The sequence below is a fragment of the Indicator indicator genome, chromosome 3 (genome assembly GCF_027791375.1).
Source record: "Indicator indicator isolate 239-I01 chromosome 3, UM_Iind_1.1, whole genome shotgun sequence".
NCBI classification, from domain to species: domain Eukaryota; kingdom Metazoa; phylum Chordata; class Aves; order Piciformes; family Indicatoridae; genus Indicator; species Indicator indicator.
In genome coordinates, this window is record NC_072012.1 from 42417353 (window position 1) to 42433905 (window position 16553).

Genomic DNA, 16553 nt, shown 5'->3' on the forward strand with positions numbered 1-16553 from the left:
GGAATTTTTTCTTCAGTCCTGTTGAGGCTCTGTTTTTTGACCAGTGGCAGAAGGAAAGCTCATAAATCTGTTTAAACAGGTCCCACAGGTCTACTGCATTAGAGCAACAAAAATGAAATGCTACAGTCCTATGTAATAAAACACTGCCACGGAAGGAGGGCTGTGATTTCAATAGCACTTTGTCCTGTTGCAGGGTATGAGCACAATCAATTTAACAATTGACAGTCATGAGACTGTAGTCCTTATTTATGCAGAGAACAATAAATCTTCATGCCTGCTTAAATAATTTAGGCTACATATTAGAAAATGCTTCTTCACTGAGAGGGTTATCAAACATTGGAGTGGTTTGCCCAGGGTGGTGGTGGAGTCACTGTCCTTGGAGGTGTGCAAGTGGAGTGTGGGCCTGACACTTAGGGACACGGTTTAGTGTTGACCCTTCAATGCCGGGTCAAAGGTTGGACCTGATGAGGTCTGAGGTTTCCTCCATGTGGATGTATTCTGGTAATTCTGTTAAACCAGTGAAGAGATGGCAAATTTGGAGATGTCCTTCCACTAGTCCTCAGAATATTTTCTGAAAATTGTCCTTCGCTTGCAGAGCACTTCAGAAAGTGCAACCCTAATTCTCCCCTCCCACCCACCACTCTGAAAAAAGCATAATGGAGATGTGGAGAGGATTTGAAATGTGCAATATATCAGAAACGTGTACAAGATTCTTCTCTGATTAGAGGAAAGCCTACCTGTACACAGCAATATCTTGGTCCACCTAGAAATACAGAGACTTGCTAATCTCCTCAACATATAGCTGAGAAGAAAGCTTTGCAATCCCAATGCTGCCTCCACAGCCTTGCTTTTCAGAAATGGAGTAACCCAGTGGACTGTGTCAGGAATTCAGCTAAAAATGTCCTTATGAAGACCTAAGGCTGATTTGCATGTAAACTGTTACCCCAAGCAAGTTTATACCGAGACATGACAAATTACTGAGCAGTTGTACCAAAACAGCAATGCAGTATCAATCCATTAACACAGTCCAACCCAGGACTGGTCCTGGGAGAAGCAGACCCATGCTGGTTGGCTCTAACAAAGCTCAGCAGGGACTAGTTGTGATTGTTGTTTGTTTGTTTTTACATGCCTGCACAAAGCATTCTGCATGACTTAGATTATTTGCAGCAGTTCCCTGCCTTTTTCAAGACTAGCTGGACTTACTCTTTTGTGTGGATGTAAACTACAGCACAGGAAGTTCCACCTCAACATGAGGAAGAACTTCTTTACTGTAAGGGTCACAGAGCACTGGAACAGGCTCCCCAGAGAGGTTGTAGAGTCTCCTTCTCTGGAGACTTTCGAACCCTGTCTAGATGTGTTCCTGTGTGACCTGTGCTAGATTCTATGGTGCTGCTCTGGCAGGGGGGTTGGACTGGAAGACCTCCAGAGGTCCCTTCCAACCCCTAACACCCTCTGATCCTGTGATCTATTTAGAAAATGAGTAACTGCTCCATTAGATGTTTTAACAATGCTAGAAGCACATCTTGGAAAGCAGTTTCCAGGTTCCTTCTTTGTATGTGTCCTTCATGCACTATAGAAAAATATTTTAGTTTTGTTCACTTCTTAAAGCTTTTACTGGAAACAACTCATTCAAACTAATTAAGAATTTTTTGTATTTTGCAAAAAAATACATGGAGTATAAGCAAACATGTTTCTGGCTTTGCAATATCTAGTCAAGGAAAAGAAATAAAATACTTCTCATCAGTGCAGATTTATTGGAACGTTTCCATGCTTTAAATGCACAGTAGTTTCACAATTCCATCTTTCCTTCTGTTTTCATTAGTGTGGCCTCATGATAAGCCACCCAGAGCAGCTGTGAAAAAATCCACCTCCACAGATGAACAATTAAAAAACATAAGCTCTATCTTCCCATGTTACAATTATGTGAAAAAAACCAAATCTTCAGTATTTAAAAAAAAAAAAAAAAAGCCTGGAATCCAAATATTGCTAAGTGGTGCTGTCAGTACAATTACAGAAACTGAAGAACACTTACAGATCGAGTGACAAGCCCCAAGTATAAGCCTAGATTTTGTAACACATTTGGAAGAAACTGAAAAGTATAATTTTGAGCCTGTTTACTTTTTAAATTTTATTATCTCTCTGGAGATATTCAAGGCCTGCCTGGATGCGTTCCTGTGTGATCTGCTCTAGGTGATCCTGCTCTAGCAGGGGTGTTGGACTGGATGACTTTTTGAGGTCATTTCCAGCCCCTAACATTCTGTGATTCTGTGATATTGGTCATTTCCCACCTTAGTTTTATTTTCAACATTTCACATGTGTTTTCTTGTCACCTTTGTGGTTTGAATATAAAGTGTAACAGAGAAACAATTCAGTGTCACAAACATGAACATTCCACTAGTACAGCCAAGTGCTTTTTAATATATATATATAATTTTTTTTATGTACAAATAAACTAGTAATACAAGTAGAAAGAAAGGCAAAGGATAGTGTACTTAACTTGAAACATTGGCAATTTCAGTAACTGTGAACTACCTACTTGTAAAACATATGCAGTACCTGTTACGTGCACAAATATACACACACCCAATGCCACTGCATGCATTTTTTTTTTCAGACTAAAGCATAACTAAAGCAAAACAAAGCATAACTAAAGCAAAACAAACCTTCACTCAGAACTGGTGAGAGCTGCAGTAACATCTGTGTACTAAAGGTGGTGAAAAAGACAGTTTATTAAATATGAGCCATTCCACTGTACTGTCCTTTGGGTTCTAGTGTTATGGATAACATTCAATAATTTTTAATAACATTCCGTAAAACATTCAAACTAGAGAAGAGCAGATTTAGATTGGATGTTAGGAACATGTTCTTTACCACAAGGGTGGTGGAACACTGCCACAGGCTGCCCAGAGAGGTATTTGAGGCCCCATCCCTGCAGATATTCAAGGTGAGGCTCAACAGGACTCTGGGCAACCCGATCTAGTTGAGGATGTCCCTGCTGACTGCAGAGGGGAATGGACTAGATGACTTTTGCAGGTCCCTTCCAAGCCAACCCATTCTGTGATTCTATGATTAGACTAGATTTTCTTCAGTGACAACAAAATCAAAGTATTTTTTCATCTATAATCTTCCTTATTCTTTGGGAATATATCTATGTTAGGTCTGGGAGCTTCTGGAGTGGACAACAGGTTGAATATGATCATATCCTACACCTAGCCCTTTTAATTCCTGCTACCCTTATTGAGACAAGCACAGAGCCAGCACTATCCTCAGTGAAAACCATGCCTTTTTTTCCCTCAAGCAATTAGAAAAGCAATTTTGTTTGTCTAGTTTTGGTGGGAAAGAGAAAGCTGTTGCTGAGGTTCCACCTTGCAAACTTAAGCATACATATTATGCATCCATGCATGTGTCACAAAATCACAGAATTGTCAGGGTTGGAAGGGGACCTTAAGGATCATCTAGTTCCAACTCCCCTGCCATGGGCAGGGACACCTCACACTAGATCAGGATGCCCAGAGGCACTGCTCTAGCAAGCCAGCTGGGACTGCATCAGAAATCCTGCACATGTGCTAGGGGAACATCTGGATTTCAGGAGCCAGAGGGCTTGGGAAAATGGAGCAAACAGGTAGCTTTACTTTTCAAAGAGATCCTCATGAATTTAAAAGCACAGCAAAACTGGAACTTAAAAATCCAACTTCCAGGTAAAATGGGATTCCATGGAAAGATGTAAATGCATTATTTACAGGCTGCAAGAACTACAATTTGACTTGCCACGCACTGTAGTGAAAACCAGCACACCTTGAATACTTTAGTAAAAGTCTTGTGATAACTTTTAACTGCAGTTTACTGTGAATTTTGAGGATTATTCTGTCATGATTTGTCAAAAAAAAAAAAAAAAAAGGAACAAGCCCAACAACATTGACAATTTTTATATGTTCCCAGAAGGCTTGTAAATCTGACTCTGAAATCCATGTCTTGGAATATACTGACTCTTCAGCCCTTACCAAACAGCCACATTCTTCCAAATTTAGGGGGCTGTTTGCCTGACAATCAAAGGTGGCTTGAACCTAGCTGTCTTAATGAGGGGGGAACCAAACAAAAAAACCCAAACCAACAAGAATACAAAAAAGATTCAATTCTCATCCATAAAGAAAGTAGTTCTGGTAGCCATGAATTTTCTTAGTGTATGTTTGTAACAGTGCTGAGCCAGTCATAGCTTAGCATAACTATTTACCAACAGATTTTTTTCAATCAGTTTTTTTAAAAAATCAAGGAATCAAGGTAGGTGCAACAATACAAAAAAGAAATAAGGATTAAGAAAAAAAATTTAAACCTGCTGTATAACTTCCATGAACATAAAGGGAAGAGGAAATGTTACCCTAAAAGTGAAACTCCGCAATACACATACAAACATTGACAGCACTGAAGGATTTGCCTTCACACGGGCTATTACATTTCAGTACCTGAGAGCTGCTAGACCTTTACAAGATAAAGCAGTATAATCAATTAAACTGACAATGACGCAGAGCCTATCTGTGTCTTTTTGTTTTGTGATCTTGCTCATATAATCTTCTTTCCCTGTGAATTCATTGGACAGTCGTGGGAAGTTTTAGACATTAACACTAGAGAGTAGAGTTACCCCAAGACAGGCCAACTCCACTCCACAGCAAGCAACCAATGCACATAGTATTTCAAAAATAAAGAAACTTAAAATAATAAATTCTACTTAGAAAAATAATTGCTTTATTGTTGTCACACTTTCCTGATCGGTGGCCCAAGTCCTAACACCTTTCAGAAAATAACTTACAGACTGTAGAATACTTTATTGAGCAATGTGGCACATTTTATCTTACGGAGAACTTAGTCATTTCTTGTTACCATGCCTGACACCTATGACCAGCATAAAGTTCTGTGCCTTAACCTTCCCAAGTGCTGTTTTGGGGCAGCAAGCCCAGCCTGCCCTGGGTCTATCTCAGGTTGGAACAGGGATGAAGCTGGTTGATTTGGAGTGGGGTGACTCTCTCCAGGTATTCAGGCTGTGGGTTGGGCTTCTGTGATTGGTAAAAGAAGTCTGTCGCCTGCTGTTACTGTTTGAATCTTCTTTACTCAGAGTTTGCCTTAATTTTTGGCAGCAAGGAAAGCTCTGTATGCAGTCTTGCAGGAGGTGCCCACTGAAGAACATGTAGATCCATGGGTTACAGCAGCTGTTCAGACTGGCCAACAGAGCTGTGACAGTAGTCGCAGTGTTTTCAGAATCTAGGGGGGGAGGGGGGAAGAAAGCTTTTTAATCATCAAAAGAACATTTGCACTACTCAGTCAATTGATTCATTAGCTGTTGGATTTATTGTTGTGAATAATTGCAGGTCTAAAAGTTAAGCAGCAGGATTTGAAATGAGTAATGAGGACATAATAAAAAAAATTCTTGTTTATGTAAGGCTGCCATTGAAGTCAGTGGGAGTTTGTCTGAACAAACTTCAAAAAGCTCTGACACAGATTATGGAACAATTAATCCAGAATAATACTTTAGTCCCATTTCCACTGATGTTTATCCATGTGTTGATAAGCTCATGCTTTAAATACGGAACAGTTTGTATTCAGACTTCTGTTTTAAAAATTGGTTACCTTGGAGGGCAGTGGCAAAATTCCCACTGATTTCCCACTGCCTTCAATAATATTGAATTTTGTTGTTTACATTTGCATTCTGGAAAGTGTTGAATGCCCAAATAACTACTGGCTTGTGAATCAAACCTGGATTTCAGAGGTTGGACAAATTTTACTTCAGGGAAAACCAGACACTAGCCATATGCCATAAAACAGTTATGGTCTTCTCTCCTCAAAATTAGTTAAATTATAAAATATTCTAAATATATATTTCATCTAATAAGTTAGTGATCTTTCTCTGTAAATATCAAATCTCAAAAAAAAAAAAGTAACTGCTGTGTTATGCAGTTCTGTAGATTCAAAGAATGTCTTCAAATAAACCTACCAAATACCTGTCTGTTCAATTAAGTTTCCATTTATTTTGAAGTAAAGAAAAAATATTTATCTACTTCAAGCATTTATTTCTCTGTAGAGATGTGCATTTTAGGCTTGTTTTTATTCCCATATTAGGGACAATCAACGCTTTCACTATACAGCAAATGATATTTTGAGGATATTAAAAAAAATCAACCAAACAAGCAAACAACCAAAAGCAAAACCCCAAACAAAGCACACATCACCCCCCCACCAAAACAACCAACCAAACCAACCAACCCAAAAAGTCCCCAACCCTGAATTCCAAAATTGGGCATCCTGCTTTCTTGTTATGAGGAAAGAGTAGATGACTGTATCTTGCCTGACATTCCCTATGTAATAACTTCTAAACTCACCAATTATTTTCAGCCAGAATTAACAGTGAGACGAGTGTCTCCAAAATACTATATTGCCACTCTTTCATGAGAACTGGTGGCTGTCTAATGGAGCTACTCAGGGGTGACTGCTGTATTGAGAGGAAGGCGTCGGAGTTAAGCCTGCACTCAATTCCATTATTAGGCTGCAGAAAACGTACACGCAAGGCAGTTACGGGAGAGAAGGCTCAGGAAGTTCCTTGGTAGTATAATACTCTTGACATAGTGTGTATGCTTAAAAATAACACAGAACGTTTCTAAAGTTTTATTAATTTTCAAACGGAAGAAAATATTACTGGTTCAAATTACCGGAGCAAACATTTCAGCTCCCATCCGCTACTTTTGCTCTGGATGAGAACTCGGTAGCTGCTGCTCCGTCCGAGGGACCCAGCAGCCATAAGCAGCCGCTCCGCTCCGGCTGCTCCCCTGGACAGTCCGCCCTGAGCCCCGCTGCCCCGCACCGCAGCTCCCCGGGGCCGCCCCGTCCGGGAGTACGGGCTGTGCTGGCGAGGCGGGCCCGAGGGCTTGCCCACCGTTCCGCACACCGGCGCCTGCGGGGAGGAGAGCGTTCAGCCGCTGTCACAGCGGGAGAGCAGCCCATTTAGTGATGGCTCGCCTCGGTCACGCTCTCGACTCCAGCGCCCCGTCTCCCCCATTCTCGCCTCAGAATTGCACCCCTCCCCGGGAGAGCCGGCTGCTCCGCCCCAGGCGGGCCGGTACGGCCGAGGGGAAACCTTCGGAGATCTATCCCGGTGCCCAGCGGGGCCTCCCCGGCACCTACCGACCCAGGAAAAGCGCTGGTCCCAGACAGACCACATCTGGATGGTGAAGAATGGCGCCCAGCACACGACGTACGCCGAAACGATGACAAAGGTCATCTTGACGGTGCGGATCTTGGCGCGGGAGATGGTCTTGACGCTGCTGACAACACAGGGGGCAAGAAGCAGCCCATGCTGCTGGCCGCTGCCGCCCGCCCGCCGCCCGCCGCTCGCCTCCTCCCCCGGGCGCGTCTTGCCCCTGACGTTGCGCCAGATGTGGTAGCAGATGAAGCCGTAACAGGTGACGAGGATGAGGACGGGCGCGACGAAGATGCCGCCGGTGATCCAGGTGATGTAAGCGCGGGGACCCCAGGGCATGATGAAGTGCGCCCAGCAGTCGTAGACCTGTGAGCCTCGCTCCACCTCGCTGAGGGAGAAGATGAAGTATTGCGGGGTGCTGAGCAGCAGGCTGAGCGCCCAGGCCGCCGCGATCATCCCATAGGAGCGTTTGGTGGGCTGCTGCAGAGTTTTCAGTGGGTGACAGACGGCGATGTAGCGGTCGGCGGTCATGGCCACCAGCATGTACGCCGAGGCGAACATGCCGAAGACCTGCAGGTGCTTGACGACGCGGCAGAGCCCGTCGGGGCCGTGGAAGCGGTGGGTCACCTCCCAGCAGAGCTGGGGCAACACCTGGAAGAAAGCCACCACGAGGTCGGCCAGGCTGAGGTGGCGGATGAAGAGGTGCATGCGGGACGCCTTGCGCGGCGTGCGCCGCAGGGCCAACAACACGCTGCCGTTGCCCACCACTGCCACGGCGAAGGTGACGGCCAGCACGGCGATCTCCAGCTTCGCCAACTCCTCGTCCCGCCCGAAGGGGTCCCAGCCGCCCAGGCTGCCGTTGGGTGACCCCGACCACGCCTCGGGGCTGGGGCTGCTGCCGTCGCCAGGTTCTGCGGGCCGCCACCGACTGCCGTTCCCGGGCGAGGCCGCCGCCCGTGGGGGGCCGGCTCCGCCAGCGAGGCGCATGGAAGGGGCTGCGCGGCGGGGCCCGGCTCGACCCCCGCACGCTTGCTCGGCCGTCGCCGCTTCCCGTCGGCTCCCCGCTCCGGCGGCACGGGGCTCCGGCTCAGGTGCCTTTATGCCCCGCGGCGGGAGGCGAGGCGAGCGGAGAGCTCCCGTGCCAGTGGCTGCCCAGCGCCTGACGCCAGCCCTTGCCTTCCCCCGGTTGCCACCGCCCCGTCCGCGCCCCCTGCGCGCTCTCTCCGCCGCCGGAGGCTCGTCCCGCCGCTTCCCTGGGGAAGAACGCTCCGGAGAAGCGCCGAGGTCGCTCCACCCAAAAAGTGATCTCTAGGAGGGGAACGGGGTTCGCCGCTGTCCCTGCCTCCGCGGAGCCCAGCGAGGAGACCGACCGACAGCAGTGAGGAGAGCTGCTCGATCTGAAACTGTACCCGGGGAGCTCCTTCACGGCCAATTTAAAGCACCTCTTAAAAGTTTAATAGAGAATAAAGATGCTGCTGTAACCATGAGAATGGGTGGAGGTCTGTCAGTGTCACCTACACGCCCCCGAGCCTGCTTCTACCAGAGGCAAAGGGTCCAGTTGATAACAATTGCTGCTTTAGCTCCAAGAGAGACCCCATCTGGGCCTTTGGCATTTCAGTCATGCTGGGATCACTCCAGCAGAGTTTGAAAGCAACCTACTAAACCTAGCATTCTGGCACACAAAGGTTTCAGGATTTAGTCTAGGACAGCAGATGTTATTGAGACAGTATGTAAGTCTAAAACACACGTTTCTGAAAGTACAATCAAAATCTCCTAATTTCCTAGAGAGTTACTGGCAGTGGGCCTCTCTTCCAGGCTGAACAACTCCAACCCTCCTAGCCTTTCCTCACAGAAAAGGTGTTTCATCACTCATGTCCTTTTGGTGGCCCGTCTCTGGACCCGCTCCCAACAAATTCAGGTCTTTTCTGTGTTGGAGACTCCAGAACTGGACACAGTACTAAGGTGGGGTCTCATCATAGTGGAACAGAGGGAGAGAATCATCTCCCTCAACCTGCTGGCCATGTTGTATTCGATATGGCCCAAGATACAATTGGTCTTTTCAGCTGTGAGTTCAAATTGCTGGCTCACGTCCAGCATTTCATTCACCAGCATAGAATCATAGAATCATAGAATTGTTAGGGTTGGAAGGGATCTCAAGGATCATCTAGTTCTAACCCCTCTGCCATGGGCAGTGACACCTCACACTAGATCAGGGTGCCCACAGCCACATCCAGCCTGGCCTTAAAAACCCCCAAGTCCTTCTTTGCAGGGCTGCTCTCAATGCCTTCATCCAACTGCCTGTACTGATATAGTTTCCTCGGGGGCTCTATTGACTAACTCCTTGAAGAGATGGAATTTTGTCTTCCTAAAATTCAGGATCATGACTTTACTCCTTGCCTGACCCGTGCCCCTCAGGACAGTGAGCTCCACCAGTGTGTAATCAATGCAGCCCAGGCTGCGTGCAGTCTTAATGTCACTGATTAGCTTACTTGCATTTGTGACCATCAGGTCCAGTATTGCATTCCCTCTGGTTGAACTGTCTATTACCTGGCTGCTCAAGAAGCTATTCTCAGCGCCCTCCAGAAGTCTCCTGGATTGCCTACAGCTTACTGTCCTGCTTTTGCAGCAAATATTGGGGTGGTTGATGTCCCCTGAAAGATGAAATACCGCAAGTGCAAAGCTTCCTGTAGCTGGAGTAAGAAGACTTGGTCAATAGGCTTCCCATGATCAGGTGACCTGTGGCAGACACCAACCACAAGGTTCCCAGCTTCAGTCTCAAATTCTTACCCCCTTTCATATTTCAGGCTTTCAACATGCTCATGGCTATTCTTCAGAGCCAACTCTTCACATTCTATCAATTTCTTGACATAGACGGCAATATTTCTGCCCCTCCTTCCTCACCACTCTCTTCTGAATACCTTGCAGCCATCGATAGCTGTATTCCAGACACGGGATTTCTCCTGCTAAGTTTCAGTAATGGCAGCCAGGTTTTATCTTTCTAGCAGCTTCCAGCTCCTCCTGTTTGTTGTCTACGCTGTGTGCATTGGTGTATGGGCACATCACCTGGGCTGGTTCCCATGTCAGCTTCTTAGGAGAACTTCCATAATCCCTTTGAGGTAATGAAGATATGCTTCTGAGCACATTAGAATTGTGCAAGGCTTTATCCCAGGGGTTTTGTCTTTTTCTGGCCTTGTGAGTCTGTAAGAGTGTATGTGCACCCATGCCAGACTGCCACTGCCCTTCTCATGCTTGGAGGTGAGTGGCAGTAGTCCAGGAGGACATCTGCTCTAATAACGCAAATAATTGGCATAAGCTGTTGAGTAAAAAGCTGAAAAAGAAAAACACACAAACAAACCAACCCCAAACCAAAACACCAAAGCCTGGAATACAGACAAAAAATGTGGCTGTTTTAACTTTCCAGTAAATGTATTTCTTTAAAGATGCCTCAGTTCCAAAGCCTGATTTTTATGAATAGTTTGGTGCCTATACCATCTTACACTGTGAACCCTAATGAAGGTATTGGTAAGAAACTAAAACTTTACAGAGTTAAAAACTTTGTAAGTCAAACTCACCTTCACACACACACAGAGTTTCCTAATTTTCAACTAGAGATCCATAATGCTACCTTAGCTACACATTGTACTAGACCAAGGCAACCACACGCACCACACAAGACATCCATGTGTGTGACTATGGGTTTCAGTTCAAGTACAGAGGGAAATTAAAGCCACATTTCACAAATCCTACAATACCTCACAGCTACCAAGGTCTCTTTCACATCCAAATCCTGCCATGAGAAGAATTCTTTGCCTGTCTCTCTGTCATGCTCTACAGGAGTTGAACACTGCAATGAACCGCATTGCTCAGGAAACTCCGCTAAGAGGTTTTCTGCTGTGCAAACTGTGCAAGGATCACAAAGATCTGTACCCTACTGGACCTGTCATCCATTAAAAAAGAGGTGAAAATTCAGATGTGACAAAGTTGTTAACATCCAGACAGTAACCTAAGGGTGGCTGTGTTAGTTCAGAGTACTAAGTGTTTGCCTGCCAAGCCCACATAATCTCAGAAATATCCCTTTCCAGCCCCAGTTTGGCTCCCCTGAATAATGTTTGTAAGGATGGTTGCCGAGCAAGGACTAGAAACTTGCCTCAGCAGCTTTATACCATGCTGCACCTAATGATTATGTGCGATGTTAAGCACAAAATTGATACTGACTTTTGCTGCACTGCACTCAGAGTACATTTGTTCTTGCTAAGCACACAGATTTCTATAAAACCATCTAAGGATGGCAAGGGTTTCTAGTATGTTCTTTGCTGGCACTCAGGTGTCTGTAAAAAGGCTTAAAGATTACTGGATATCATAGAATAGTTTGGGTTGGAATGATCATTTAGTTCCAACTTCCCTACCACAGTCGCGGACACTTTCCACTAGACCAGGTTGTTCAAAGCCTCATCCAGCCTGGCTTTGAACATTACCAGAAATGAAGTGTCAACAACATCTTTAGGCAACCTGTTTCAGTGCCTCACCACCCTCATTTTTTTCTGTATGGTGAATTGTTGATGACTGGATGGCTTCTGTGTTTTGTATCCAAATATAACATTTTTGTGTTTATCCCTTAGCAGTTGTGATGGAGATTTTACAGCCTTTAGGCAGTGTTAGTCTCTTCTTCCATGGCTAAAGAAATTCTTTGAGCAATTCAAAGGCTCGGGAATTTTATCCTGGGAAATTCATAATGATTTGTATCCTGCAAGATAACTTTTCACCAAAAAGTAGGAGGCTTTCAGCATAATCTTTATGAAAACTGACAGTATTGAACTGTAGTTACTGTTCATGAAAATATGATTGTCTGTCAGGTTTTGAAAAGAGTTGCTCTAGTCATTAAAGTTGCAAACAAAAGCAGTATATGGGTCAGGGCAGTGAACGGCTTGAGAGCAGCCCTGAAGGACTTGGGGGTACTGATGGATGAGAAGCTCAACATGAGACATCAGTATGCCCTTGCAGCCCAGAAAGCCAATTGTATCCTGGGTTGCATCAAGAGAAGTGTAACCAGCAGGTCGAGGGAGGTGATTCTCCCCCTCTACTCCACCTGGAGTACTGTGTCCAGTTCTGGAGCCCCAGTTACAAGAAAGATATGGATGTGCTGGAACGTGTCCAGAGAAGGGCCACAAGGATGATCAGAGGGCTGGAGCTCCTCTCCTATGGAGATGGACTGAGAGAGTTGGGGCTGTTCAGCCTGGAGAAGAGAAGCCTTTGACAAGACCTTATTGTGGCCTTCCAGTATCTGAAGGGGGCCTACAAGAAAGCTGGGAAGGGACTTTTTAGGATATCAGGTAGTGACAGGATAGGGGGAAAGGATCCAAGCTAGAGGAGAGGAGATTTAGATTAGATATTAGGAAGAAATTCTTCCCCATATAGGTGGTGAGACACTGGAACAGGTCGCCCAGGGAGGTGGCAGAAGCCCTATCCCTGGAGGTTTTTAAGGCCAGACTGGATGTGGCTCTGAGCAACCTGATCTAGTGTGAGGTGTCCCTGCCCATGACAGGGGGGTTGGAACTAGATGATCCTTGAGACCCCTTCCAGTCCTGACTATTCTGTGATTCTATAATATAGGTAAAAAAAGGTCAAGCTTTTTTATAAAGTAAATTCTTCATGCAGGATCACTACCAAAAAAAAGAGGAAGTCTTTTTATTTGTACAGGATTGAGTTGTCTTGTTAAATATCACATAAACCATTCACAGAGATATAAACAGCTGTCTCCTGTAATCTGTCTCCAGGTTCAAAGTATCTCTACTCTATATATGAAGTAAGGCTGAGCTGGATATCCCTTCTCAGAGAGCCACAGGACTTCAGGTATTGCAGATCCTAATCTTCAAAATCACAGCTATAGGAAACAAGTAATAGAGAAAGTCCATATGCTCAGTGAATGGCTCCTAAATCTGTCAATCCCAGGGAGGCAAGAGGATGCCCCCAATCCATTTACTATCCGCAAGAAGAAAACGTCACCTGAAGATAGGTATGAGGACAACTGGCATTCAGGGCAACTTTCTGAAAAAATACCTTGTTTACTTCTATTGATCTAGCTTTTTGGCTGCCAGAGCAAAGCTAAGCAGAGAATTTCCCTCAAACTGTCTTTAAACAGATTATAGGTCTGAATTCAGGGTTCTGAAAAAGCTGTGGTACAAGACCAAGAAGCACGTGAATCTGAAGAGAAAGTCCCACTCTGAAAAACATGAAATGAAGAAACCTGTCATAAGAGGCAGACTTTCAGGATTAGCCATCACAGTTTGGTTTGCAAAGTCCCACTTAGAATCATAGAATGGTCTGGGTTGGAAGAGACCTCCAAAGGTCATCTAGTCTAAACTCCTCTGCAGCAAGCAAGGGCATCCTCAACTAGATCAGGCTGCCCAGAACCTTCGTTGTCTGGAAATGTCTGAAAGTAGCTAGGAAACATAGAGCCTTAATGTTATACCCCAAGTTTTCCTTTGCTTATTAACTGAAATCAAATCCAAATTCTAGTATTTGCATCCACAGGAAGTTGTGTCTGACCATCCCTGTCATGCTGTGCTTCTTTCTATGATAGAGGTTGACTGTGACATTCAAAGCAGTACTGCAGAGCAATCCATAGAGCTCAATGTCACCAGAAGAAGCAGCACATTGTCTTTGTTTCCCCTTTACCTCCTTGGTTGCAGCCTTGCTGACCTGACTGATAGCAGTCAGGGCCTTTGGGAGTCAGAGAGTTCAATTATTCCTTTGCAGAAATTTTAACACAGCAGTGTCCCAGCATGTTCAGATTTTAAGACAGTGAAAGAAATGGACGTTTTGAGCCATGATAGGCTTTTTTGTGCCTATAACCTTGTGAAAGGAAGATACTGAAATCATGGTGAAAGCTCCTGCCTCTGCCCATTATGTCTTGTTATTCAGGCTTTCAACACATCCAAGGCACAATAAACCTGTCTGAAACAGTTTAACTAGAGCCTCAGGCAGCAATCTCTCATTTAATCTGAAGGATTAAAATCATCGGAGCATAAATTCACAGATTCCTTCAATGCTGTCATTGTCAGAAAACAAAACACAAGAGCTTCCTCGTGTGGTATCTACCTTGTGAAATGGTGTAACCTCAGACTTCCCAGACTTTAAAGAGACTTAACATACACAGTGTTTTTGCTTTAAGCACAGAGTCGACGGTTTCATCTTTTGGCTCTCTTATTTCAGTGAAGTTAAGGGTTTTCTTTGGTATGCCTTGAGTCAGTTTTTTACACCAATCTTATCTGGAGTTTCACTCCCTATGTAACCTACTGCTTCTATCACTGTATTAACACCTGCCTTATGCTTCCTTATGCCTTTTACAAGTTCTGATTCATCTAGAGGCAATTTAATAACTACTTTTATGTCCTCTCCTAGTTAACATAAACTAAGTCAAACCAAAGGAAAATGTTTTACAATGTTTGGTGGTAAGAGAAAACAGTAGAAGCAAAGTGAAATGAACATTTATAGCTATTTATGTGATTCCTTCTTAGTAAAATTTGACACACTGAGATGTGAATCTATTACAAAAAAATATTTAATATAATAAAAGTTCTCTTCAAACATTTAAAGTAGTAGGAAGGAATACAATCTACACACAACATAATTTGTCTGAGGGATTTAGCTGCAACTGGCAATGACACTATCAACTGATTCTAGGAAATCATCCATTTGGGTAAAAGCTAGTCACTATGCAAAATTACCTTATTTGTCCTGAAACTAAGCCAGGAACTGAAAGCATGATGTACTTGAGAATACACTGGCAGAGTGCTGCTGCTTCATATCTCTAATTCAAAGAACAAGACACTTAACATTCATGGGAAAAAAAAAAAAAAGAAGAGAAAGATGCTTCTGATTATGTTAAAATTTGTTTTAGTACCTACCCTTAAGAAATACATTCTAAAGCATTTAAAAAGTTAATTGGTTTTGAAACTGTGCATATCAGTATTCTTGTGGTGATCATTTTGAAGAGTCTGCTGATACAGGCTGTTGGTGATTGACACAGAACACTGATGGAGTCATTAATATGAAGGAAACACCACTCAAATAATCTTCACTGAAAATTTTGTCACAGCTGCATTCTCACAAGCTTGGTAGTCCAGAATGCTACCATCACACTCATTTTATGACTTCATTAGTGAGAGGTAAGATCCAATCTTTCTAATAGACCTGAGGAGGTCCAAATGTAAGCTGCTCTTATGGATGCTTATGAGACTTGTTCCTCTTCTACGGGATTATAGAACGATAGAATAGTTTGGGTTGGAAGGGACTTCTGAAGGTCATCTAGTCCAAACCCCTCTGCAGTCAGCAGGGATATCCTCAACTAGATCAGGCTGCCCAGAGCCCTGTCAAGCCTCACTTTGAATATCTCCAGGAAGGGGCCCCAGCCACCCCCTTGAGCAACCTGTTCCAGTGTTCCACCATCCTCACGGTAAAGAACTCATTCCTAATATCCAGTCTAAATCTGCTCTTCCCTAGTTTGAAGCCACTGCCCCTTGTCCTATCACTGCAGGCCTTTGTAAACAGCCTCTCTCCATTCTTCTTATAGGCCCTCTTCAGGTACTAGAAGGCTGCTATTAGGTGTCCTGAAGCCTCTGCTTCTCCAGGCTGAACAACCCCAGCTCCCTCAGCCTGTCTCCGTAGCAGAGGTGCTCCACCCCCCTGATCATAGTCATGGATCTCCTCTGGACCTGCTCCATCAGCTCCATGTCCTTCCTATATTGAGGGCTCCAGACCTGGATGCAGTACTCCAGGTGAGATCTCAACCAGAGCAAAGTGGCAGAATCACCTCTCTGGATCTCCTGGCAATGCATCTTTTGATGCAGCCCAGGATGCCATTGGCCTTCTGGGCTGCAAGCGCGCACTGTCTGCTCATGTCCAGCTTCTCATCCATCAGCACCCCAAGTCCTTTTCCACAGGGCAGCTTTCTATCCCCTTCTCCCCTAGTCCGCATTGATAGTGTGGATTGTTCCAGTCCAGGTGCAGAACCTTGTGCACCCTGTGAGACTGTCCCCTCCAAATAAAGCCCAATTCTCTCTGCAACAAAACTGGCTAAAAAATGTTTTCATCAAAATGTTTTTTTTTTTTCCATTGGAGTGTCACTTTGTAAAAACTGCCATTTTTCATAGGCATCTGTGTAATGGCTTTGTGAAAAACCTTTTCTTCATCCCAACAAGTATTGCTGGTCATAATTTTAAAAGCTGAGGGAGATGGGAAGAGGTATTGATATGCCAAGGGTATTTTTTTATCACATTCATATTGTTGCTGGAAATTTCTGATGCTAACTTATTGGCTTGGTGCTTTGTGTTGCTGCTTCAGGAAACCTCTAGAGATGAACAGGGCATGC

At 44.6% G+C, this 16553-nt stretch overlaps 1 protein-coding gene across 1 annotated transcript; it reads right to left on the minus strand.

The window, feature by feature from the left end:
• Nucleotides 1-4969: 4969 nt before the first annotated feature.
• On the minus strand, nt 4970-8170 carry AVPR1A (arginine vasopressin receptor 1A). Its single transcript, XM_054399712.1, has 2 exons — nt 7168-8170; nt 4970-5253 (listed from the first exon to the last, which is right to left on the minus strand). The coding sequence occupies exons 1-2, from the start codon at nt 8168-8170 to the stop codon at nt 4970-4972; spliced, it is 1287 nt and encodes a 428-aa protein (XP_054255687.1).
• Between the last annotated feature and the right edge of the window lie 8383 nt (nt 8171-16553).